General features: G+C 31.1%; 1 protein-coding gene across 6 annotated transcripts in view; it reads left to right on the top strand.

Annotated features, from left to right (window-relative positions):
- Positions 1 to 17,028, top strand: part of LOC126738923 (zinc finger protein 135-like) — a 231,375-nt gene extending 214,347 nt beyond the window's left edge. For 4 of the 6 annotated variants that reach the window (XM_050444410.1, XM_050444409.1, XM_050444408.1 and 1 more), the window contains one exon: positions 461 to 8,718. In XM_050444410.1, the coding sequence (XP_050300367.1) occupies positions 461 to 828 (368 nt within the window). In that variant the 3' untranslated portion in view covers positions 829 to 8,718. Of the gene's footprint in view, positions 1 to 460 lie in introns of all 6 variants that reach the window. The other 2 variants (XM_050444407.1, XM_050444411.1) reach the window with 2 other exon arrangements.
- The last annotated feature ends 8,389 nt before the right edge of the window (positions 17,029 to 25,417 follow it).

The following is a 25,417-nucleotide window of genomic DNA, read 5'->3' as shown; positions in this document are numbered from 1 at the left end:
TATATATATATATATATATATATATATAATATCGAGAGAAGTTGGAAGATTTTAAGAGAGAAGTTGGAATAACACTTCTACACTGATATCAAAGAGTCGTTATACGAATGGCTTAAAAACGACCTAAAAATGACGAAGTTTACCATATTTAGACCTGATATTGCCACCCGAAGATGTGAAATTATAAAGTGATTTTCTCTACTCGTCTCATCCACATTTTCTCTATAGAGTCAAAGTCAGTCAAATATATAATATATCTTATCGTAAAAAATTTGTACTTAGTCGATTTGTAAGAGGTAATTTTTACTCCAAGTATTAACTCTTAAGGTTAGGAACATGTTGGATATGTTAAACTGGACAGCTATTAACAAGTAACCCACCTTTTTATCCTCCATCACGCTGCTTTAATAAAAACAGGTAACCCTACGATATTCTCTAACTTAAACCCATTACTTTTAAGGTCACTTCCAAGGTCACCAAGCTCAAACCTCCCAGCAACTCAGTCCCGATCTCACCGAAGCGCTGAGGCTCCAAGAGCAACGACTCGAGCAAGCCTTAAGGCTTCACGGTAGCGACCCGCGTGCCCTCGGCTTTAGCCTGGGCGGTGCCGGTAACCTCCAAAATCTACAGCAAAACCTGCAGCAGAACCTGCAGCAGAATCTGCAACAGAATCTACAGCAAAATTTGCAGAATACGATGCAGCAGCAACAGCAGCAGCAGCAGCAACAACAACAACAACAGCAGCAGCAGCAACAACAACAGCAACAAGCTAATCAGCAACAACAGCAGCCGAATCAAGGTCAGCAAAATAATCAGAATCAGCCATGAGAGTTTAGCTATTACTGAACACGCAACTTGGGTGATTAGATGGTTTTTTTATTTTCATTTTTGGGGTTTGATAGATATTAGGGATTTTTGAGAGAGTTTTTTTATAAATTAATTTTATGCCATGGTGTATACGATTAAAGAGTTCTTGTTTTTGCACGTTATCGAGAAATTTAAGATTGGTTTAAACATATCTGCACTTACTATAAACTTAAAATCTGTTGTAGAGGAAATATATGTGCCAAAAAAACATTCTATTTTTATGTAGATACAAATTAAATTTAAAGTTGGTGTTCAGTACACGAGGTAATAATGCCTGCGGCATTAAGAAATTAATATATTTATATATATTTGCACTTTAAAAGTGTCCAACTACAAAATAAAAAAATCATTTTAAGAATGTATAGGTTATAAGTGTTAAAGAAATCAAAGAAAAATTTATCTCAAAAATTATTTGGGAGATATTTTTCGTTTGGTGTTTTACTTAAGTTGTATATATTGATTGTTTTTAGATTATATTAGAAATATATGAATGGATGAACAAAAAATAGAGAAATTGATTGAGTATTTATAATATTTCAAGTAAACGAATAAAATATCAAAACTAACAATCTTTAGAAGAAACAAAATTTCGTTTTGTTTATTTTTTTGTTTAAATCGGCCGGACAGTGTACGTTTAGCAATAACTTTTTTTTTAATAATTTGTTTGCAATTATTACTGTGATTATCAAATATATTTTTTTATTTTATGTAAGGCAAGTAATTTTTTTACGAAAAAAAAATTTAAGAGTGGTGGTTTATTACTATTAGGGGCCCCGGTATCTTCATTAACGGTTTAAGCTCGATTAGTATTTATTCTTCAGTTAAAATAATCTTTTCACCAGGGAGTATTTTGATCACTTCGGCTAAATATTCTTAGAATAATTAGTGGGAGATTAAGGTGATTTAAAAGGAAATAAATCTTCTAAAGATGTCTGGAAAAAATGACATTAATTCAAAATTACTTGATCTAGTGTGGAAAAATGCCTGCAATAGAGATGAATACTATTTTCATATTTTGGCTCATGGAATGTCGTAATTTTTTAAAAAATGTGAGAATTTTATACTATTTCTCCACTGTCTATTACTAACCTAAGGGTGTGTGAAATACTTTAACCTCTGGAACGACTTAGACTTTAATTATTATGAATATGTCTCGTTTATTCAAAAGAACTGTGATAAATGTTCTACACCAAATTCTCACAAAAAATTAGTACAACTATCTGAAAAATTTAAGAAATACCTGGAAAAGTGCAATAATTGCTTTAACTGCCCAAAAAAGAAAAAAATTACTTCAAATGTCTAAAAAAGGCAAAAATTGTGTGAAATTCACAAAAAAATTAGAAAACTACTACAATTATCTGTGAAATGTAAGAAATTCTTTAAATATACTACTGTTTTAGTAATACCTAAAACCGTAGTAAAAAGGTAATATTTGCTTTTAATGCCCAGAAAAAGTCAGATCCTCAAAAAAGATGAAAATTACCGCAATCATTTCAAAAATGTAAAATAAAATCTTTAAAAAATCTGAAAAAAGCGAATAGTTACTTTAACTTCCCGGAAAATTGCGCGAAATTCCTGGAAAAATTTGAAAATTATTGCAGCTATATGTGAAATGTAAAAAAGTTCTTTGAAATACCTGGAAAACGCAATAATAATTTCAACTTCTTAAAAAAAGACAAAAATTATTTGGAAAAAGATAAAAATTGCTCCAACTTTAATTGCCTGAATAAAATGTAAAAAATTACTTTAAATGTCTGGAAAATGTAAAAAATTATCTTTAAAATCCCTGCAAAATATAAGAATAAATGCATATATCTAAAAAAAGACAAAAATCCTTAACTAAAAGGTAGAAATATAGAGAAATAGTACCTACTGCTATTGTTATAAATAAAAACTGTTTCTGACAATGCAACATGTTCTGCTGCATAATAAATATTGCAAGAAATATAGAACAAAAATCATGTCTGAAGGTTATTGCCAGCTCAAGGCACTAAGATCAAAGAAAACTGTTCTATAAAGTAGTTCTGAGTGCATTGTTAATATAGTTTTTTTGGGTGAATGAAGTAAGTTATTTGAGGAATGAAAAGAAGCTGCTGTAAAATTCACTCATGCATGATTTTCGGTACAGAAATAAATGACCTACTATTTTCCACCAAGACCAACTGAAAAGAAAATAAAAGACTCTGATAAGCAGCAAATTATTATACTGTATAATGTATTTGTTTAGACCACGTAAGACTTCTTTCCATATACACGGTGTAGAAATTTTAAAGAAATAAAACAAACATCAGAAGAAACTTCCACTAGTCCACGCATTCTTTAACTGTATGAGTTTTTCTTCCCAGTTCTTCCTCTAATATGAAATATCAGAAACTCAGTCTGAGCTGGTAAAAAATTATGGCTACAAAATATTGAATAACCTGAGAAATGTTGCACAACAAATGTTATAGAACTAAAATTAAAGGTTACATTTTTTCAAGTAAGTGATAGTTCTCGGTTTGCTAAAGGCTTGGTAAAGCAATTCAGACGAATTTCCAAGTTTTTTCTGATCTTCCTACGGGAAATAGAGAATTTAGTTATGTGTCTTTTTTCATTTTCTCTTCCTGCTTATTATTTAACTATGTTTTTAATTGGCAAATTTTTCAAATGTCAACCACTGGCTGGAAGTGGTCAAAAACCAAAAAATGCTAATAACTTATTTATAGTTTCTTTTTTAAAAAATACGTTGAATTCTTTTTATTTTTAAAACATCTTTGAAGCATCTTTTGCTGAAATGGCATGCTTGAACTTTTTCATAGGTTTTGAGAAAATTCCCTTTATTTTGAAAATATTGAAAATGTAAAATATTTTTTTTTAAATATCTGTTATAGGCAATAATTACTGTAACTACCTAGAAAAAAAAGGTAGTTCTTTGCACAATTTCATCACCGCTATTTAAAACTGACATAAATTTTCTAAAGATGTTGTTGATGAAATTTTTAAATTATCTTTAGAAATGTTAGGCAACAAAAGTTAACATGTTTACTGAACAAAAATTTATGAAACATGTTCTACAGTGCAAATACGGGGACTTTTCTAGCATTCATAAGAATAATTGTGGTAGAATAGTCAAGAGGTAATGTAGCACAACAACTATGCACTAAAAGTCAAAAATTAGGTCAGATTTTTAATGTTTGAAATTTTTGGGACATCCTTAGAAATGTTGCGCAACAAATGTTCAATGTTCAAGAAATAATCTGGCACAACATATGTATTTATTAGAAGATGAGGCTGAACCACTGGCCATTTAAAGACACAGTATTTGAACTTGATAAAGATCAAATGAGAAACAGTATTTTTTTATCTGGTTATGGCTGGGCACATAACCATAACTAATAATAATGATAAATAATAATGAGGACTTGTTTTACATCTCTAATTATTATTGAATCCTTATCTAATATATGATTAATGTTTCTTGGAAACAAAAACAGACGTATCCGCAAAAGAAACAATTTTGTCAGGGTGTTGGCATAAAAGACCCACATTAATTTAAGTACATCTTGAAAATACTGAATTTGTCTAACTGGTAGTTAAAATAATATCTGGGTTACTATACGACTGTGAAATACTTGTCGATTTAACCGATAATGATAATACCGAGTCTAAAAAGAAAAATTACCTTTTTACCTGTGATATTTCCAAGTTTTTATATTTGACAAAAATTGGGAAATATTGCCCCCACCACAACAACGTTTTTTATTTAAAAAGTACAAAAACTTTATAAAATAAAAATTAATTAGGATGGCAGGGAGAACAGAGTGAATGCGAAACATATTTTTCCAACGACAGAAATAAAAAAAATTTAACTCCTAAAACGAGCGTACTTAAACATGAAAAATAAATACATTTTCAGTTGTTAGCGAAATTGGCGTTTTCAAAATCAATGTTTTGGTAAAAATTATTTTTGTTTATTTTTGTACAGGATGTGGTTTTATCTTTTCGTGTACATACGTACTACAAATAAGCAGCCTTTTTGTATATATGCCCTTTTACCAAAGCGCCTTGCGTGGAATTTAACCTGTTACTTATACACCACCTTTTGGTCTCCTAAATTTCCCTTTATCGCATTAGAACTAAAAAAAATCCTGTAAATAGTATACCAGACTAGTTAAGGGCAGGTTGAATTTCACAGGGGGGCGCTCCATAGCCACAATAATAGTCAATAGTTTTATAAAAAATACAATACAATAGTTATATAAACAACCTTAAGGTTGACCCACATTTCCCATAAAAGTGACAGGTGACATATTTTACACAGAATGACACTTAGCACGTGTAAAATATCCATTTGACGTGCGTAAAAAGTTTCTCGCTTTTGGTTTTCAGTCATATATTGGAAATTTTTCAAAAATTTTGTCTTGGTTTTCGATGAAATAGTGTGGGTAGGTTTGATTAACGGATTCATTTTTCATTAGGTAAATTGGACTTACCGCATTTCTTAAGTAATGAAAATAAACAAGAAGGTAACTTTTTCATATAATTCGCAGATGTAATTGATTTTTAACACCTGTACTTATGAGTCCTTATTCCAAGTTGCATTGGAAGCCAATTACATGTGTTGCTGTTTAATGTCCCTACCCTATTTAAAAAAAATTACTGGTAGCCCATATGTGGCCCAAGATGCAATGACAATTTCAAGAATGAATTGAAATATTAAGAAAAATTTCAGACAGTGATCACGTCAGCTTAACAGTTTAGGTATGAAAATCATTTATTAAATTTACTAAAAGAATCACTTACTTAATATTATAGGATGATAAAGTCCTTTAACTGACGCCGTACAAATGTTATGTAGATTCTCTGGCCTTTTAGATTTTTCTATTTATCTATAATTTATAGAAAACGATCGTGAAACATATACGGTACACGCGGCCTACTGAGCTATTATGGCTCACTAAAAAACTGCAAAACAGCATGCAAATATACCAATATAGATTTACTAAAAGAATTTATATTATTTTATAATACACAATGATGGTACTCGTTATTACCTTTAATTGACACCGTACAAATGTTATTTAGATCCTGTGTCCTTTTAGGCTTTGTATTTTCAATAATTGAGAGAAATAAATTCGTGACGCCTCAATGGTACATGCAGCCTACTAAGCTAACTTGGCTTACTAAAAAATTTCCAAATAGAATGCGAAGATACAGTAATTGTAATTTTTGAGGTATAACACAATAAACGTTGCGTCTTTTCATAAAAGTAATTTATAGACTTTTTTGTGTTATCTATTGTTATCTTAACTAAAAACATTTTTTTTAATATGTCTTTCTTTAATTTTTTGGATTCCTTAAATTTACAACATGCAAAATTATAAAAATAAAATGTAAAAAAAAATATTTTTCAGTTCACCGGGCAAAGCATTTTATTCTTCCCTAAGAATATGTAGTTGCTGTGACGCAGTAATGGTACACAGCTTTAAAACCAAATTTTTAGGTGTGACACATATATGGGTCATGTGACAGTACTTATAATTGGCTCTCAATGCAATATTTGACCTTCAAAATCAATTGCATTCCCGATTAGCAGGTCATGGACTAAAACATACTACATTTTTAGAAAATTTGACGATATTTTGTATGTAGTATGATATAAAAAAAAATCACAAACACGTTTCTTCAATGTCTCTCCCTTATTTGCAAAATAAGGGAGAGACATTAAAATACAGTAATTGTAATTGGCTCTTGATGCAACCTTTAACCTTCAAAATCGATTGCATTTTTAAGCACCAGGTCATGGGCTAAATTTTGAGAAAATTTGACCGCACTATGTATTTGGACGTGGTCCTTTACCCAAGAATCCCGACTATATTTTTTGAAGGTTGCCATTTTTGCAATGTTTTGAACTTATTATATGTACTGTAGCTTCATTTTTCACGAAATGAAGTTCCACTCCTAGTGGAAAATCATGGAAATATTACAAGGGTTTAATAATTCCTTATATTAACATCTACATGACGTGTAATTTATACTTTTGTTCATGATTTTCAAGATATAGATCAATTTTTTAAGAAAAAATCTCTCAAAATTAGAAAAGTCGGTTTTTAAATTATTTCAAAAATAAAACGAAATAGAGCAATTTTGTGATCAGATTTGGATTGCTTCTGAAAAAATTTCTGAGTAAATATTTTGTTGGTCTGACCTAGGATAAAAAAGATCTAAGATCAAAAGAAATATTATCTTTTTCCAAATTATTTCTTTGATCATACGTATATAGAGAGTTACCAATTTCGAAAAATTTTCGGAATTTTGAAGACAAAAACCGGAATACTCTGGAAAACGGGGGTATTAAAAAAAAGTCGAATTCTTATTTAAAATTTTCCGAAAATTTCGACTTTTTCTATACCCCTCTTTAGAGAAAAAACTTCTAGAGCATAGCCAATAATTTTAATAAATAAATATGAAATTCTTATCAAACCTACCCACGCTAACCCGCAAAAATTATAATTTGAAAACGCATATTTAATGTATAAATAAACAAATACTGACTGATTCCTTTGAGTAATTTTGTGGCAGATTTTCTAGATTTTTTATCATATTTCATAAAAAATTTAGAGATGAATCTGTCAATTTTTACGCCATAACCCGATATCGACGTCGCCCCATTTCCAAAATCAGTGTTTTAACCCCGAAGCAGGTTACGCTGAATAATTTTGGAATTGTTTGGTATTTGGCGACCCCGTTTGCCCATTTTGATCGAGAAAAATCTTACCCTTATTAAATATTTAGACTCCCATCCAAAATGAACCAAGATATCTCTTAATCAAAATGCGCAACTTATCACACAACCACCCGATTTTGACACTATGATAACAGTTAAAATACATAAAACAATACACAAAATAAATGCAATAGCCCGGTTGCACCAAGTGCTTCAATATTTTTTGCCCGTTATTCTTAACTATTTAAGAATGAAAAAACTTAAGTAGTTACCACACAAATAAAAATTTTCCATAGCCCAAAATCAGACGTCTATTCTCTTAGATGGCGCCCCTTTTTATGGAGACCAGAGTCACACTTGACCAGGTACCACCCTGTAAAACTGATTAAAGGAGATAGCGATCCCATGGACTCTAATAGCTTAGCTTCTCCACAGTAGAGGCATCGGTACATGGCAGGGGTAGACCAAAAGAAAATTGGTAAAACCATAAAAAAACGCCTGAAGCAGAGGGGGTAAAAATGCCCAAAAAAATTACCCTCGGCTTGGAATAGACATCTGAAACCATTTTTGTTTTGATTACCTTGTGGGGGGCGTTGGGGCACGTTTTTCTGAGGGACAATCCGGGATTTTTTTTCGTCATTTTTCCACGTTGATTTATAATCTAACGTAAAAGTAACTGAAAAGATCCAGTGTGGTACCTCCCCCGGCCTCCTACCGATATTTTAAGTGTATTTTACAAAATATCACGACTAAACGCCCGATAACGTCGTATATTTATTGTAAAATTACATAAAAAAAAACTAAATTTATTTGCAATAGCCCACATTTACAATGTGCCGCCCTTGCGTTACAAAGGACGGCACAGTTTTTCAATTTTCTCACCGAATTATTATTTCGGATTTTCAGTTTACTGTTTTTTAATCGACGTTGCCGCGCTTATTCCTGATCCGGGGAACCAAAAAAAATATGCCAGATGTATAGTTACTGCCGCAATAGTAATGTGTAAGTTTTTCTGCTATTTTACAGGCTCCATGTTTAAAATTTAATTGTGTTCCTGATTTCCTTAGTCCATTTTTCTTTTTTGGTGGGGTTGATTTTGATGGCTAACAATCTCTAAAGGGTGCAATTACTATTAGAAATAAGTATTGGTTTTTTTTTAATTGTCTTTAATTCAATAGTTTCCTTAGTCACTTGTGGTTTAAGTAAGTTTATAGTAGCTACTTAATTGATGTTATGATTTTTCATGCTGTTGATGTCTCTTCATATAAACCAATATTAATTAATTAAGAAAACCGTGCCAAAAACTAATAAAAACATAAAAAAAGGTAGATAGCAAGCAGCATATACGTTCATTTATTATGATACAAACAGTCGTTATAAAGAAGTACAGTAAATAAATGAGAATGACGTAAAGAAGAATTAAATGATAATCTATATAGGTTTTCAGAATAAGAACGTTCTTAAAGGAAAACCTCGATATTCGAGACAAATTATCGATATTTATTAACAATTTAACCAGGCATAGAATGTTTTTCTACGTAAAAGTTACGTGTCAAGCGATAAAAATTTAATAATTAAAATCTGCCCTAAAATGAATGGGAATATCAAAAAATACATATCTTAAGAAAAATCAGTGGCGTACATCTAATTTTTCAAAAAGTATATCATATTTAGGGGCTTAGTCACTACGAAATAATAATTTTTATAGAGTAAAGGTATTCTTCAGGGTGGATTTCAAAGTGGCATTTCAAAATTTGATTTTTAGAGGTCAAGGTATCTCAGAACCTATTATGCCAAAGTGTATTATGTGACCCGTCAAATTTCTTGTACCTTTACGTAGAATTCAAAAATGCATTTATATCTAGCGGTTTATATAATAACGGCACTTATAATTTCGTCACTTATAATTTCGTCAAAATGCATTCATATACAGGATGTTTCAGAACTATGGGATCAAACTTCTGGGGATTACGCAATGTTATAGTAGAAAACATTTGAGTATAGGGACCCATGTCCAGAAGTATCACTACAGCTCTAAGACACACTAAAATTTAGAAAGACGATGAATTGCCCATACAGGATTTAATTCATTTAATTATTGCCTTTTGTACACGATATCATCATAATAATGGTTCAAAATGTATTCCTCTAATCTGAATGTCTTGTTCTGTTTCTATTGAAGTTTCGGAGACCAAAGATTTTACATGTTTCCATAAGAAAAAATCTAGCAATGTTAAATCGGGTGACCTAGCAGGCCAAGAAACTGCTCTGGCAAGAACCTTTGGCAACCCAACTCTGTTTTAAATATAACAACACACATCATACAACAATTGTTTTTAAACACACAAGCGCCGAGAAATTGTTAAAAATCATTATTAAGCATTGACATTAATATTTTGAACAAGTGTTGTGATGATGATATCGTGTACAAAAGGCAAAAATTAAATGCACTAAATCTTATTTAGGCAATGCATCGTCTTTCTAAATTTTAGTGTGTCTTAGAGCCGTAGTGATACTTTTCGGGACATGGACCCCTATACTGAAATGTTTTATACTGTTGCACTGAATAACCCCTAGAAGTTTGATCCCATAGTTCTGAAACACCCTGTATAGGGGGTTTACACAGAAAATACTAGTACTCCTGGTATAATTGGACGTCAACATTATTTTTAGAAAAATTACCTTTGTATTATGTTATAATTATTATAATTATTATGTATTATTACATTTTTCGATTCTACACGAAATTCTAAAATATTTGATGGATTATCTCCTAATTTGGTGAAATACTTTCCACGACAAAAATATTTTAAAATTTGACTTTCAGATCTCAAAAAATTATTGGCCAAAACTAAATTTTTTCCTGTTTAATAAAAAATCTCTTTTATATTTGACTTAATTTCTTATACTTTTACATACTTTGGATTTCTTTGGAAACGTTGACAATTTTTCCACTAGGTACTCTCGACATTAAGGTACCAGAGCACCAATTTTTTTTTGTTCTCAAATTTAAAGAAGCAGAACTGGTGAGAAGACTAGTTGTTGACACGCGATTCAGACTGTTTCTTCATTTTGCCTTCTTCAAGACAAAGCAACCAAAAAACTGAAAAAATCACAATAATTTCTGCATCATTTCTGGTGTTCGCGTTTCTGCTTATGGGCTTCTTCGGTGCAAAACAATCAGAAATACAAATAATTTCTGGTTGCCTTAAATGACGCGCATTTCTCCTTATTGGCTGCTTCGAGTTAATGAAACTAGAAAACCATAATTATTTCTGGCTACCCTATAGAAGGTTGGTCCTTACTGGCACGTGTTTTTACTTTTAAGCTTCTTCAAGGCAAAGTAATCAGAAAATCAAAAAGTTCACGATAAGTTCTCCTGTATCATTTATGTTTGTCTTGATCTGACGAAGCGGAAATGGTCAGAATGGTAGTTGTTGCTACACGCGTTTCATGCTATTTATGCATGTTGACTTTTCCAAGGCAATGCAACCAGAAAAGTGACAAAATTACTTTAATTTCTGCATCATTTCTGGTGTTCGTGTTTCTGCTTATGGGCTTCTTCAGTGCAAAACAATCAAAAACCAGATAATTTCTGTTTGCCTTAAAAACGCAACTGATGGTTCTTGTTGACGCGTACTTCTGCTTATTGGCTTCTTTAAGATACAGTTACCGTAGAAAATTAAAATTATATCTCTCTCGTTAGCCTAAAGAAGGTTAGTACTTACTGGGACGTGTTTCTTCTTTTTAGCTTCTTCAAGGCAAAATAACTAGAAAACCAAAAAATTCAAGATAATTTCTCCTGTCATATCATTTATATTTGCCTTGCCCTGACGAAGCCTAAAGAGCAATAATGGTACTTGTTCCTATACGTGTTTTAGCCTATTTCTTCATTTTGCCTTCTTTAAGGCAATACAAGCAGAAACCTGAAAAAATCACAATAATTTTTACATCATTTCTGGTGTTCGTATTTCTGCTTATGGGGTTCAGTGCAAAACAGTGCTTCATTGAAAAAGGTAACTGATGGTACTTACTGACATGTATATGGTACTCAATGACATTATATCATTTATGTTGGCATGCGTTGACGAATTAGAATAGTACTTGTTAACGCGTGTTTCTGTTTATTGGCTCTTTCATGGTGAGACAACCAGAAAAACTATGAACTTATTTCTTGTCTCCTTACCCTGAAGAAACTTACTTATTCTTAAGGGAGAATATCTAAAAAAACTATTAATAATTTTGCCAGATATAAGAATCTTTATTTACATGAAAATTACGTGTCAAATTTGGTCTAAAGTGATTGGAAATATCAAAAATAATTTTAATTTTAAGAAAAAGCAGAGGCGTGTTTTTTCCTCTTAAATAAAAAATATCTTCTAGATTTGACTTTAATTTCCTTAAATCTTCACATATTTTGGGTTTCTTCCAAATTTTTCAAAAATTTTGTGATTTTTCTCTTTGGTCGTGTATAGGGAGGTCAAAGCAACATTTTTTTTTGAAAATCCCATGGGATAAAAAAGCTCACTGGGATATCAAATTAAAATCAGGTTGCACATGAAAGGTAAAAAAAATAATTAGAATAACCTAATTTATATCATTTCTGAATATAAAGTTGAGTGTTAACAACTATAACAACTAAGCTTGTTATTTGTTTCTAAATATTAATTTTATTTTTTATATTACATTTGGATATTTGTAACTTGATACTTTGCCCCTGCTCATACTAAATAGGCGCCACTGATTATGTCTTCATTAAGAAATCTTCTGATTAAAAAAAATTATAAATAAATTATTAAAGATAAACTAAACATAGAAAAATATAAAACTAAAGAAAAAATTATAATAATTTTTTTCTTAAAATTTCAACCGGTTAGGATTGGATGATAGGATTTTTTTCCGAAAATCTTATGTTTAAACACCCTGGTTAAAGCCCTAAAGAACATTTCTGACTTGAATTTGTTTTTTAACTTTTTAAATGTATCTTTTTTTAAGGAAACAACGTGAAAGTAACAAAATTCCACGAATATCTCTTTTAAGTAGCTGAAAAATTGCTGTCAAAGATAGATTTAAAATCGTATGTAAAATGGAACAAAATGTGGAGAAAAAAAAACAATATGACAATAAAAATGTTTTGTTTATTCTGTCTTTATTATTTATAAATTTAAAAAATAAATTTAAAGGTTATAAGCCTCTTAAATTCACGTGAACCTCTAAAATAAGAAAATCTACCTTAAAGAAGACGTTAAAATAAACGGCAAAACGTGGGCCAATTTTTGAGATTTAATTTAGCTGCCTTTAACTCGCTACTTCAGATCGTAAATAAATACTTTCCAATTATAGCAAATTATAGATAAAGGGGTATCCATGGATCTCTTATTTGAAAAAAAATCTATTTTACTGTAAAAAAATGCATTAATAAAGGCGTATGCATAGAGGCATAGCACCAAAAAAATATTTTTAACATTCACGTTGATTTTCTTAATACTGAAAAGTAAAGCCTCTTTTGCTAACCTCAGTTCAGTGACCTACAGCCTCTATAACTTACTTTAAAGAGCTTTTTAGTGCTTTTGAACTATACCAAGATACGTACATTTATAAGATAGATACATTTCAGGTGAAGTGTGATATAAAAGGCCAAATTTACATAATCAATAATAATAGCAAAAATAAAGCTTAAAATTCAAAGGAGGAAGAAGTAATAGAAAAAATTAATCATATTTTTATTCAAAAAAAAGGTAATGAGTAAAAGGAAAATACAGACTCTTAACAAGAAATTGGTAAAAAATTAAACATTTTTTGGGTGCAACTGCTTTTAAAATTTTCTTAAATAATTATTATATAAAATGGAAAAACACCAAAAATTTGCAAAAAAAATACTTTTTCATTGGTGGCCAAAAAGAGAGCAGCAATTCCTATACAATATTAAGGAATTTTGAATTTAAAATACGTCAAGTCTTGTTTTTCAGGGCTGTATCATAATAAAAAGCGTATATGCATACTTTCAGTACTAATACATGTCTATTATCATAAAATATATATATTAGAAGCTAAAATGTATAAGCTGTGAGGAATGTATTAATTAATGCAAGATTTTGTTTTTTTTGCATTACTTAATTTTTTGTAATTATCGTTAAAATGCCCTTTCAATAAACTGTATTCAAAGGCATAAAAAATATACTAAAAAATTGAAAGCTTTAAAAAAAAAGTAGAAAGTGGTAAAAAAAATCAAATTTAAGTCTAAATTAATAAAGAATAACAAATCTTGCACAAATTTTACTCACATAATATAACCATAAATGTTTTTCATCTATTCATAAAATAAAGATACATAATTATCAAAACAAAAAAAATAAATAAATAGATGTAAGAGAGACAATGCTATAGGTGTTTCTTGCTGAGGAGTTTCAAATAATTCTTATTTATTTTTCCAAATTTAAAAAAAAACATTTAAGCGTTAAAATATATAAAAATCATTTGGAAAGCCACAAAAACATAATATTAATAATAATGACAACCTCCCTCCCAATATCCCTCCGCCCCATAAACCATATCCTTTTTAGCACATAATATAGACCAATAATAGCATATAATAAGTAGCTTAATTAGGGCTTAAAAAACTATATTAAAAAAAATCCTCAAGGGTTAGGAGATTTGTTTTTAAGTGCGGCAACGTCGGTTCGTTAAAATTTTAGTTAAACAGCAATAGTCCAAACGGGGATTTCTGTTTTGGAAATCGCCCTATACAAAAAATTTCGATACTCCATACTTTGGTTCCGAGTTTTTTCGTAACTTTTGAGTTTTTGGGAAAATATTCAAATTCTTGTAAAGGAGAGATACTAAAAAAAAACATGTTTCAGATATTGTTTAGTTCGCGAGGTTTTCTTTTCAGTTTTATCAAAAACAAGGGTTCGTGTATTTTTTCAGAAAACGGTTACCTTATTATTTTTTTACAATAATATATAAAAATCAAATATATTACATTTTTACATGTTACACACTTACACACACTTTTCGGGTAATATTTACTAAAAAAATGATACACTTTTGTGTAATAAGAGATTTGAAACGGAAATTACTTTTTATTTTTATTATTTCGCTCATACAGGAAATTTCAGGGGTAATTTTGACATTATTCATGAAATTTACTGTGTACCTGTTATTAAATTAAACTATTCAGCGGGTATTTTTATTTAATTTCCTACAAAATTCGACACATTTACACTTTTACCTTTTGTCATCGCTCAAAATGTGTCAAAAATGACGACTAACAAACATTTTATTATTAAAATCCAGAATTTGGCCTCATGGCGGCAACACATGACACATTTAGGGCGATGACTACTATATAAATAATTAAAAACGTCACTTTTGGGAAAACTACAAACTTTTCGGCCATAATGCAATTCAAAACGGAGAAATTCAGCGGTGAAAAAAACGTTCAAATAATTATTAATATAAAACCACATATAATTAAATGTAGTGTTTAACGTTAGAAAATAATTGTTAAAAAGTTATGTTTTTTGTGCTATTTGTTATATTGAAATTGTTGTGTTTAGCCAATTCCCGAAAAAGTTGCTTCAATGTTTTACCTCCGGAATTTCAGTTTGATTTTGTTGAAACACGCATGACGGTCTTTTGAAATTTCAACTTTTGGTAAAAATGCCCGATTTAAAAAATATTACCTACGTTTGAACCAAATAGGACCACATCATGCTGACATAATGCTATTAAACAATCAAAATTATTAATTTGGCATAACTTAACATATTAATTAATTAAATAAAATTGATATTTCGTCAAATTATTAATGCCATATTTAAACAATTTTAAACAGTAATAATGCACGTGTAATAGTTAATAATAAATATTATAAAACTTAGGTATATATTGTTAAAACTTCTCAATAATAGTACAATAGTTACAAGTGACTTTTAATTTTATTTCCTCCAAAGGCGAAATATCAATTAAAGTAAAATGATTGAGGCAATTTTTGGCTGAAAAAAATCACGTTTCTTCTCAACTTTGCAAAATCACAATTTCGGCCGTTGTCAGTTTTATTTTTAACGTTTTTTTGTTTTCTGCCCCCTGGCAGACCTGCGCCGCACAATAAATGTACAATTAATTGTACTAATTTGTGCGGTGAAAACTGTGCAATATTTTTGTCAAAATTCAACTGAATCAGTTTTTCGACTTTACAATATTAAAGTTGGGAGGGGAATTTTTTCAGTTTATTTAATGGGAATTTTTTTTGATAACTTTATACCGTGTAATGATGATGTATAAGCATTTTTATGGTGTATTTATCATTTTGATTAGTTTAAAAATACTTGCTTCAATACGCGCCTAAAAAATAATTGCCATTTTTAGTTTTAATTCAGTTGTACAGGGGGTGATTCTGCAAGTTTTCCGTTGCTAATGAGTTTTTTTGAATAAAACTTTTACTCCACAGTCACAGAACTAGTACTGGAAAACTTGTAGGTATCATCTTGTTTCATCCTGTTTAATTAAATTTACAATGTTCTACAGTTATAGATGTATTTATTGTTTTTTTATTATTTTTATTGTATACGTTTAAAAAAAAAACTCTATGTATAATGTTTAAAAAAAGGTTATATAAAATAATTTTAAGAAATTATATTATTATAAACTTTTATATATTTTTATTAATATTATTTTTAGGTTGAAGAACTGTATGAAATTAACAATAAAACAGTTTCAAAACAGAAATAAAAATATACGCAAAATAAAAATTCTGTTTTGAAATTTCCTAATAGGTATAGTTATAAGGGTTTTAAAGAAACTATATAAGTTTTAATTTTTCTACTTATGGATAATTACGATACTTTGCCATTTTTTAATTTTGAATTGACTGCCATTTTTTTTTGTTAACTTATATATTTTTTGCTTTTTTCATAGTTAAGTTTAAGTTCCTATCTTTTACTATATACTGTAGAGCAACTTTCTTTGGGATGTCAGAATGAATGTCTGCGGAAATTTACTGTATTTCGTAAAATAACTTATTTCAAAATTGTATATTTTTATTGTAAATGCAAGTTTCGGTTCTTTGGTGTCACTAATACTAATATTAAAATTTAGGAAAACCAATTGTACAAAAGTTTCGAAATAATATGTAAATGTTGTAAAAATTTACTTTTAGGTATGTAAATTATTTACGTGGCAAACTGCGAGTCGCACTAAAGAACTAATTTTTGCAGAACTTGAAAATTTAAGGTTTAGGCGATAAAAAAAATGAAACATTACTGTGAATTTGAGGCATTATGTGGAAAAAATAAATTAACTAATTTGTAAAATATAGGCATTAAAAAATTTGTGAAATTTAGAAAAATTTTGTTGCAATTATTTTTACCGAAATTCGATGTATGAAAATTGTATGTGTGACAATGTATTAATTCTATTTACTGGAATAGCAATCATTAAAAAAATAAAATAAATATTTGTGTTTTACTTAGTTTACCCTGAAAAGTTTAATCGTTTATCTTGAAAGTTTAAGTCATTTATTAATTTTATTAATTAATGGTAAAATAGACTTCTAATTCAAAATAAATTTATTTATCAATAAAATTACAAACAAAATTATCAATTTACAATAAATAAATCATTATTATAAATAGGACCATGCCTCGATTATGAAACCGTTAGCATAGGTGCAAACCTGTATAGCAAGGCCCTTTTTAAAAAAAGAATAATAAATAAAAAACAAAGAATAATAATAACTTTTTTTATAATTTAATGATCCAAATAAGATTCTATCGTTTGGATTATTGTTGGGTTTAGAGATCAATAAAGTAAAAGTCTAACCCTGTTTACAGTTTATTTATTGTTAATTTTTATTTACAGTATTATTTATTATTATGAGCCTATTACAGTTATTATTATTGTATTTTAGCGCCCTGAAGATGCAAATATAATTTGCGAAACGTCGGCAAATTTAAAAAGGTTTGGACTTTTATTTTATTGATCCCTAAACCCAACAATAATACAAACGATATATTAATAACTATTAACCTGGCCAATATAAGTACTTTTCTTAATACAAATTTATGATAACACAATTTTTGTTTTTTTTAACAGTAAAAGAAATACCAGAGGGAAGTAGGTAGACGCGCAAGCGGTGCAAAGGAAAACGTGGCATGTAACCAAATGCCACTTGTAAAGAAATTTTAGATGGAGCGGATACCAAGACCCTATAAAAAAATGTATGCAGCCATTTTCATGGTTTTTATTGTATTTATTTCAAATTAAATTAAGCATTCCATTGCTCTTTTTCATGGAGATAATTTTGAATATATTTTTTAAATACTTCTATTAAAAATTCAGGCAATTATTTCAAAGTTGAGAGGCTACAAAAACAAAAGATTTTTGAAAATTTGTGTTTCTATGCTGTGGGACTCTAAATAAATTTATAAATCTAGTGTTATACATATGAAGATGATTTTTAAAATTATTTACTAAATATAGAAGCTCTCCAGTCTTTAAAACGATATAAATAAAGCTGTACATATGACATTTTCTACGATTTTTCATATTCAAAATAAAACTGTTATTTAAATAGGGAGCAATCTGATTCCTAAGTGGTATTTTGAATGTAAAATGCATACAGTAGTTTTGGAGTTTTTGTATAGAGTAAGCAGTTGTTTCAGTCAAGGAATCAGAATACAAAACATCACAGCAATCGAGCAAAGTGAGAACTAGTGAATTACATAAATAATATTTAATATCATATCGTCGCCCTAAAGTGTAAACCTGCCAAGTCACATTTTACCTATTTTACAGGAGAGTCAAAAAACCGCCTAAATCAACTATATTTTACCTAAATTATTGTATGTTTGCCTTGTTTTATCTTAAATCTTCCCATAAATATGTTCTAGATATTCGTCTTTTCCTTTATGGAAGAATTTCCCACGAGTCCGAAAAATTAATTTTATAGAAAATATCTCTTTCCGGCATGTATTTCAGAGCACGAATATCAGTAACTTTCAGGTCTCCTTTAACATTACCAGGTCTGATTTTTTTATAATATTGCACACAATTAAAACTTTTAAAAAAGTCGTAAGTAAGATAGTTTACATCATACGGCGCAGGAATTTTTCTTGCCTGTTGGCAAACAGAAATATAATCAGCAGGTATTTTACTCTATCTTTAAGCTTTTGCTCAATTTTAGCATGAACAGAATCAACTTCCATCTGCGTATGTCCAGATTCAAGATATTTCTGCTCTATTATAATGTTATGGGCAATAGCAATGTTAAGTAAAACATTCGACATAGTGCAGTTGCGATTTTGGTATCCACATCCATCAGAATATATAATAAGATGACTTTTTCATTAGGATCTTCTGGAGGTGTAATATTTGGCAATATTTTTTTTTCTAAAAAAATAACTTCAAATATAATAAAATAAGTTCAACTTCAGATTCATTCCATAGAAAGCAATAAGCGTCTGAATTCATTAAATTATAAAAACAAAGATTGTGCACTTAAAGTTTTGTTTTATAATATAAAGTAGACACTTTAGATACGGGACACATTAGCACAGCTTGCAATTCTACCGTAAATACATAATATTTTTGTGTATTTTTATCCTTTTCCTTTTCCTCCCTTGCCGCATTTTTCTTTTGTATGTGACTCTTGTATTCATCTTGTAACTAACGCTAAATTTTTCGCATTGATCTTTTTTCGGGTGAAAAATGGCATAATTTTTTCTTGAAAAGCCTTGGAAAATGTTGCTATAGAAAGGGGCTCCACATTTTTTGATTCGCACCAATTATTGATGTAAAAATCAAAAAGACTTTGCTTAGATTGCCACTCAGCTATAAGGTTTTTTTTTTCTGATGTTAATCTGCAGTAATGAGACTCCATGACTGGCAATGATTTTAAAAATTGCAGTAAACATTCACAACGCAATTCGAATGGCTTATTTTGACCTTCCATTGACGTTTCTCTTTGAACATTAGGCGAACGGGAATGAAAAGACCGTTTCCAATGGAGTATCGTCCAGCGACCTATTACTAAAGTGGTAATGAACATTGTCCTACAAACTCTAAGGTTTTCTTCTCCTACTCTTAAAAAATATTGAAGGGTTTGTCCCCTTTTACTTTCATTTTCTTTTTGTCGGTGTATGTGTCTTTTAGGTGGCATAGAAAAGACAAGAGTGTTTACATAAACTTTTTTTTCCGCCCAAGTCATTTTTTAAAAGTTGTTAAAAATAAGTTGCCTTTGACCTTCATTTACTGCAGAGCATTTTAACATTCCTTTAGATTTTAGTTTACATTTGCACCTTTTCTTCATTGTACGAGGTTTTTTTGGATTGTTATAGGTCCATTTTCCTTTTTTTTTTGTTTCGTCCCAAGTAACTTTGACCCCTTTCTCTTAACTTTCTATTTTTTTCAGCAAACCACGTTGATTCTCGTACTTGAAAGCGCTTTTTACGTTTTTTACTTTTTGTCGGATAACTATAAGATGAGCCTGAGTCGGCATCCGAATATGGTACCAACCTGCTAACTTCGTCATCGGAAATATCAGAAATTGTAGATTCTATATTGGATTGTTTTTTAATATGATTGATTCCTGATGTAGAAGCACGAGGAGCTTCATTTAAGTTGTCCAGTAAAGGAATTTCATTCAGTACAATAACTTCTTCACAATTATCTAATTTTTGCCCATTTTCGTCAATAAAATTAATTTGCACATTTTCGGCGGGTTTTTCAAAGGGTTGATTTTCTTTTATGAAAGAGTCTAATATATCCATTGGTAACTCCAACGATAGGGGAATTGAATCTACACCACTGCTTTCCCCAAAAGAATACTCCCAAGTATTATGCTCAAAGTCTTCTCCTAGCTCTGAGTCTTCGGTTTCATTTGCTGTTTGGCCGATGGCCATATCAAGGATTCATTTGGCACGTGACATCTTAAATTTAAAAAAAAACTTGATTCATCACCTATTATAATTTAAAAAGGGTTTACATAAATATATATTTTTTATACATAAATACCTATATATTTTTTTGGCAAACAATTTATTGCTTATTGTGGTTAGCACGCTTTTCTATAAAAGTAAATACCAGTAACTTATTGCTGTACTAAAATATTATATTTTATTTAATTTGTCTAATTGTAGGAAAATTAATTAATAATATTATTTAATTTTGTAAGTTTTTTGTTAAGTAGAAAAACTGTTTTCTCCTCATGATATTTAAAAAAACATTTAAGAAATACTGCCTTCTTAAGTCCTATTAAAACAATAAACGATAATTACCGCTGAATAAAAAATAATTACTGCATGCAATTTGGATAACAATATTTTAACAACTTACCTCTTGTGTTATTAAATAAAAAAAATATTTCAAACGCCCAAAATACTAGAAGTAACTTAAAATAATGCACATTAAACTCAATTGCGACACGTTCTCACAAGATCACCATTGAAAATGCACTTGGCTGTGTTTACAAAGTGGATTTGTGTCGGCGGGAGTTAGCTGTTATTCTCATCGTATAAAATAAGGATTATTATTACACATTTGTAGTTGGCAGGTTAACTAATCAACGTAGAATATATAGTGTTGCCGGTTTTTCGAAAAACCGCATTTTAGCCAAAAATGGACTTAGCAGGTTTACACTTTAAGGCGACGATATGGTAAATAGTTTTTTTTTAGACCATATAGTTGTTTTAGGCGTATATAGGCATTTTTAAGTTTATTTTTGAAATGATTTTAAAATGTTATACCACTGTCAAAATACACTCCCACATTTTTGACCTCATTGACTACTAGTAGCTGAACATTTCGAATCCTCCTTTCGAATACCCGTAGATAGGTACAGTGTGGTAACTTCATTTTTCAGTGTAAAATTCCTTATTAAGAACGACGCAATGAGCCCTCCCAGCTAAATAAGACCTACAAAAATTTACTGCATCACCAGAAAATCCAAAATAATAGAGTTTTGAAAACATCTTGTCGGACTTGCATTGTCTTATTTATTTAATGTAACACGACGTTTCGGTTGGTAAGTATCTCCAACCGTTATCAAGTGTAAACTGACAGCAAACTACTATTCTAAAGGCTTATATACTAGATGTGTGCAGCGATGTGGAAAGGAAAGTCATCCGTGAAAAGAGTTGGGGGGAGGACACGCCTCTCTCTAGATCCTACACTGTCCTGAGAGTAGAGGCTTCCAGATGTTGGGTATATCGACGCTTGGCTGGCTGAAGATCCCCTGATTCTGTGAAATGAAAGCTGCCTCTACGAACTTCCTCTTCCGCCAGTGCTGTTCCTTGTGCAGAATCTTGGCTTCTGACCAATGGATATTGTGTCCATTATGCCACGCGTGCTCTGCTATTCCGGATTTGGAAACCTCTCCTCTTTGGGTCCAGCTGCGATGTTCCTTCGCTCTGACTTCTAGGAGGCGCTTCGTTTCACCTATGTATGAGTCACCGCATTCACATGGGATCCGGTAGACGCAATTTTTGGTATCCAACAGGTCATCTGGTTTGGTCTTTGATACCACGCTTCTGATAGTGGTGCTAAATCTAAAGGCAGTTCTAATATTGTATTTGCTGGCAATGCGTCGGATTTGTTCCGATGTACCCCTAATGTAGGGTATGGGTAGAAGTCTGGTTGTCGTGGTGGCCTCGTCTCTGATTTGATTTGGACGCGTCCTTTGGATGGTCCTACTTATTAGCTTCTTCGGATATCCATTCTGTTGTAGGTCTTTGTAGATGGTATCCACTTCAGTCTTGAGATCCTCGTCGCTTCTACAGATGGTTCGAGCTCTATTGTAGAGGGATCTTATGATGCCTACTTTGGTGGTTGCAGGATGGTTGGACTCATAGTGAAGACACTGGCCCGTGTGTGTTGGTTTTCTATAAACTGAAGTTCGTAGATTTCCACCGACCTTTTTAACGAGGACATCTAGGAAAGGTAGAGCTGAGTCCTTCTCTGTCTCCATCGTGAACTTGATTGTTGGTCTGAAGTTGTTGAGGTGAAGCAGAAACTCCTGAAGTGCTTTTTCCTCTTTGTCCCAGATGATGAAGGTGTCGTCCACATATCGAAGCCAGAGCTTGGGTTTCCAATGGGAGGCATCTATTGCATGTTCCTCGAACCATTCCATGAAGATGTTTGCTATTACTGGGGAAAGAGATGAACCCATCGGAAGTCCTTCGTCTTGGGCGTAGAATCTATCCTTGACCTGAAAGTAAGAATTACGAAGACAGATCTCCAAAAGTTCCATCACCCCGTCCCGAGACAGTGTGGTCCGAGTTGAGAAAGCTGCATCCTTGCTTAGTTTGTCTCGGATGATGTTAAGAGACTCTCCTATGGGTACATTGGTGTAGAGACTTTCGACATCAAAACTCACCAATCTGTCATTGGTCTCGACTTCGATCCCTCCAAGAAGGTCTACATAGTGGGCAGAGTTTCGCACGAAAGACGCTGCATTTCTCTGGATCGGTCTAATGATCTCCAAAAGGAATTTCGAGAGTTTACACTTGATAACGGTCGGAGATACTTACCAACCGAAACGTCGTGTTACATTAAATAAATAAGACAATGCAAGTCCGACAAGATGTTTTCACTGTACCATTGTCTACCACCTTCAAAAACAATAGAGTTTTGCTAATAGCACGTATAGGCTGTCCCAAATTCGAGCCTCACCATTGCGATCTGGTAAACTAGAAAAGATACGAAGTCGGTTAATTGGAGGCAAAGTTGCGCAATTTGGTGCTCATTAAAATGCCTTTTTGAAGTTTCACAAATTCTGGATAGTTCCGAACTTTTATAATAACGCATTAATAAAAAAAGCTTAAAAACTAACATAAAAAGCGGTTTAAAAATAACACAATTAAAGCAAATATTCAAATAGTAATCCGCCTGCTTGGATGCATTTTCGTGTCAGTCTGTGCATTTTATGGATCGCACGCTGAATACTCCTTGTGGGGATAGCCCTGATCTTCCTTGTTAGGTCTTTAAGTAAGGCTTCAAGATTTTGTGGCGTATTCTGATAAAGATGGTTTTGAAGAAATCCCCAAAGAAAATAATCTAAAGGGTTTAAGTCGGAGCTTCTAGCGAGCCAACGTACGGGTCCTTGGTTTCTAATCCATTTGTTAGGGAACAATTAATTTATTAAATTGGTGACGCATCGTCCATTATAGGGTGACGCACCGTCCTGTTGCCACCATAGTTGACGTAATACATCCAAAGGTTCTTCCATTAAGAAATCCATTATATTGGTCCTTATTAATTCTGTATATCTTTCGGAAGTTACAGATTTCCTTGGGTTTTATATTGACCAATAGTGTTCGTTGTGTCTATTAAATAGTCCATTTGTTGAAAAACTGCATTCATCTGTCACTATAATTTTATTTAGGGAGTCGGCATTTTCATTAACTTCTTCTTGCAACCAGTAACAAAATTCTAAGCGTCTCTCAGCATCGCCAGGTCTTAGTGGTTGACTAATATGAATTTTGTAAGGTTTATATCCACGATTACGTACAGTTCTCCAAACTGTCATTCGCGGTAGTGCCAGTTCATTTGAGAAACCTCTAATTAAAGCTCGAGGATTATTATTTGCCTCAAAAATAATTTAAAATTATTCATTTTACTTTCTACCCTGCAATGGTTTTAAAACTTAAAGTGTCTAAAAGATTTTTCCTCTTTATTTAGTTTACTTTATATTAGTTTCTCTTCGGGATCGACTCGTCTTCAATATTTAATCCTTGGTTTAACAAAACTTCCGTATTGAGCTAAATTATTATAAATATTAGCAAAATAAGTGTAATGCGGCTGTCGTCTTTCTGGATATTCCAACAAATAGCGCTCACAAGCCATTGAAATTCGATGCGACATATAATAAATCCTTATCGTGACGTGTTTTTCGTTCAGAAGAAAAAGGCATTTTGGTTGAATACGCATTGGCATAAAAACGTTTAGTGAAGGAACAGTGAACTGTCAAAATATTTAATAGTTTAAAACAAATAAACAATGCGAAATAGTGCGATATATCGTTGGTTTAGGAACATAAGGAGCTGTTAAAATCCGTAAAAACTCCAGGGCCGTATTTAAAAGAACAAACTTGATGATGACAGCTCAAATACGAAACGTCGGTTTGAAAATCTGACGACCCATTTTGTAAAATAGAGAAAGTAACAATGAGAATGAATAATTTATTTTGGTATATCTATTCAAATAGAATCGTAAAAAAATAAAAATGAAATCGCGAATATTCGGTTTTTTCCAAATATGTTCGGAAGTATTCGGAATTTGTGAAATTTCAAAAGGGCCTTTTAATGAGCACCGAATTACGCAACTTTGCCTCAATTTAACCGACCTCGTATCTCTTCTAGTTTACGTGAACCCAATGGTGTGGCTCGAATTTGGAACACCTTGTACAAAGAATCCTATGCATGGAGTGTTAAAACTAACAATACTGTGTTGTGTAATATGCAATATAACTACTAGTGTTGACGATCTTAACCATTGGTTTTTCGGATGTCAGTCAAACCAATGGGCGTCCACTTTTATGAACCAAAAACTGGCAAAATTGAATCTGCTAGCAATGGATGCATGTAATTCAGTAAATACATCAAAGACAGACAGACAGAGTTAGATACTTATTTGATGAATTTGTACAAATGGCGGAACTAAAGCTGTAATTGAGTTCTCCTATATGGTTACGATTTTACATACCTGCAGTCTGAGGATATTTAGATATTGGTTACAATAAAAACAAACTTATTTAGTTCGCATTATTTTATTTTATATCAACTTTTACAATAAAAATCTTTCTTTATCTTGTGGAAAAATATAGGTACAAGTTAAAAAATATCACAA

The sequence above is a fragment of the Anthonomus grandis genome, chromosome 7 (genome assembly GCF_022605725.1).
Source record: "Anthonomus grandis grandis chromosome 7, icAntGran1.3, whole genome shotgun sequence".
In the NCBI taxonomy this organism is placed as follows: domain Eukaryota; kingdom Metazoa; phylum Arthropoda; class Insecta; order Coleoptera; family Curculionidae; genus Anthonomus; species Anthonomus grandis.
The sequence above is the reverse complement of the archived record's forward strand: the minus strand, read 5'-3'. Positions and strand labels throughout refer to the sequence as shown.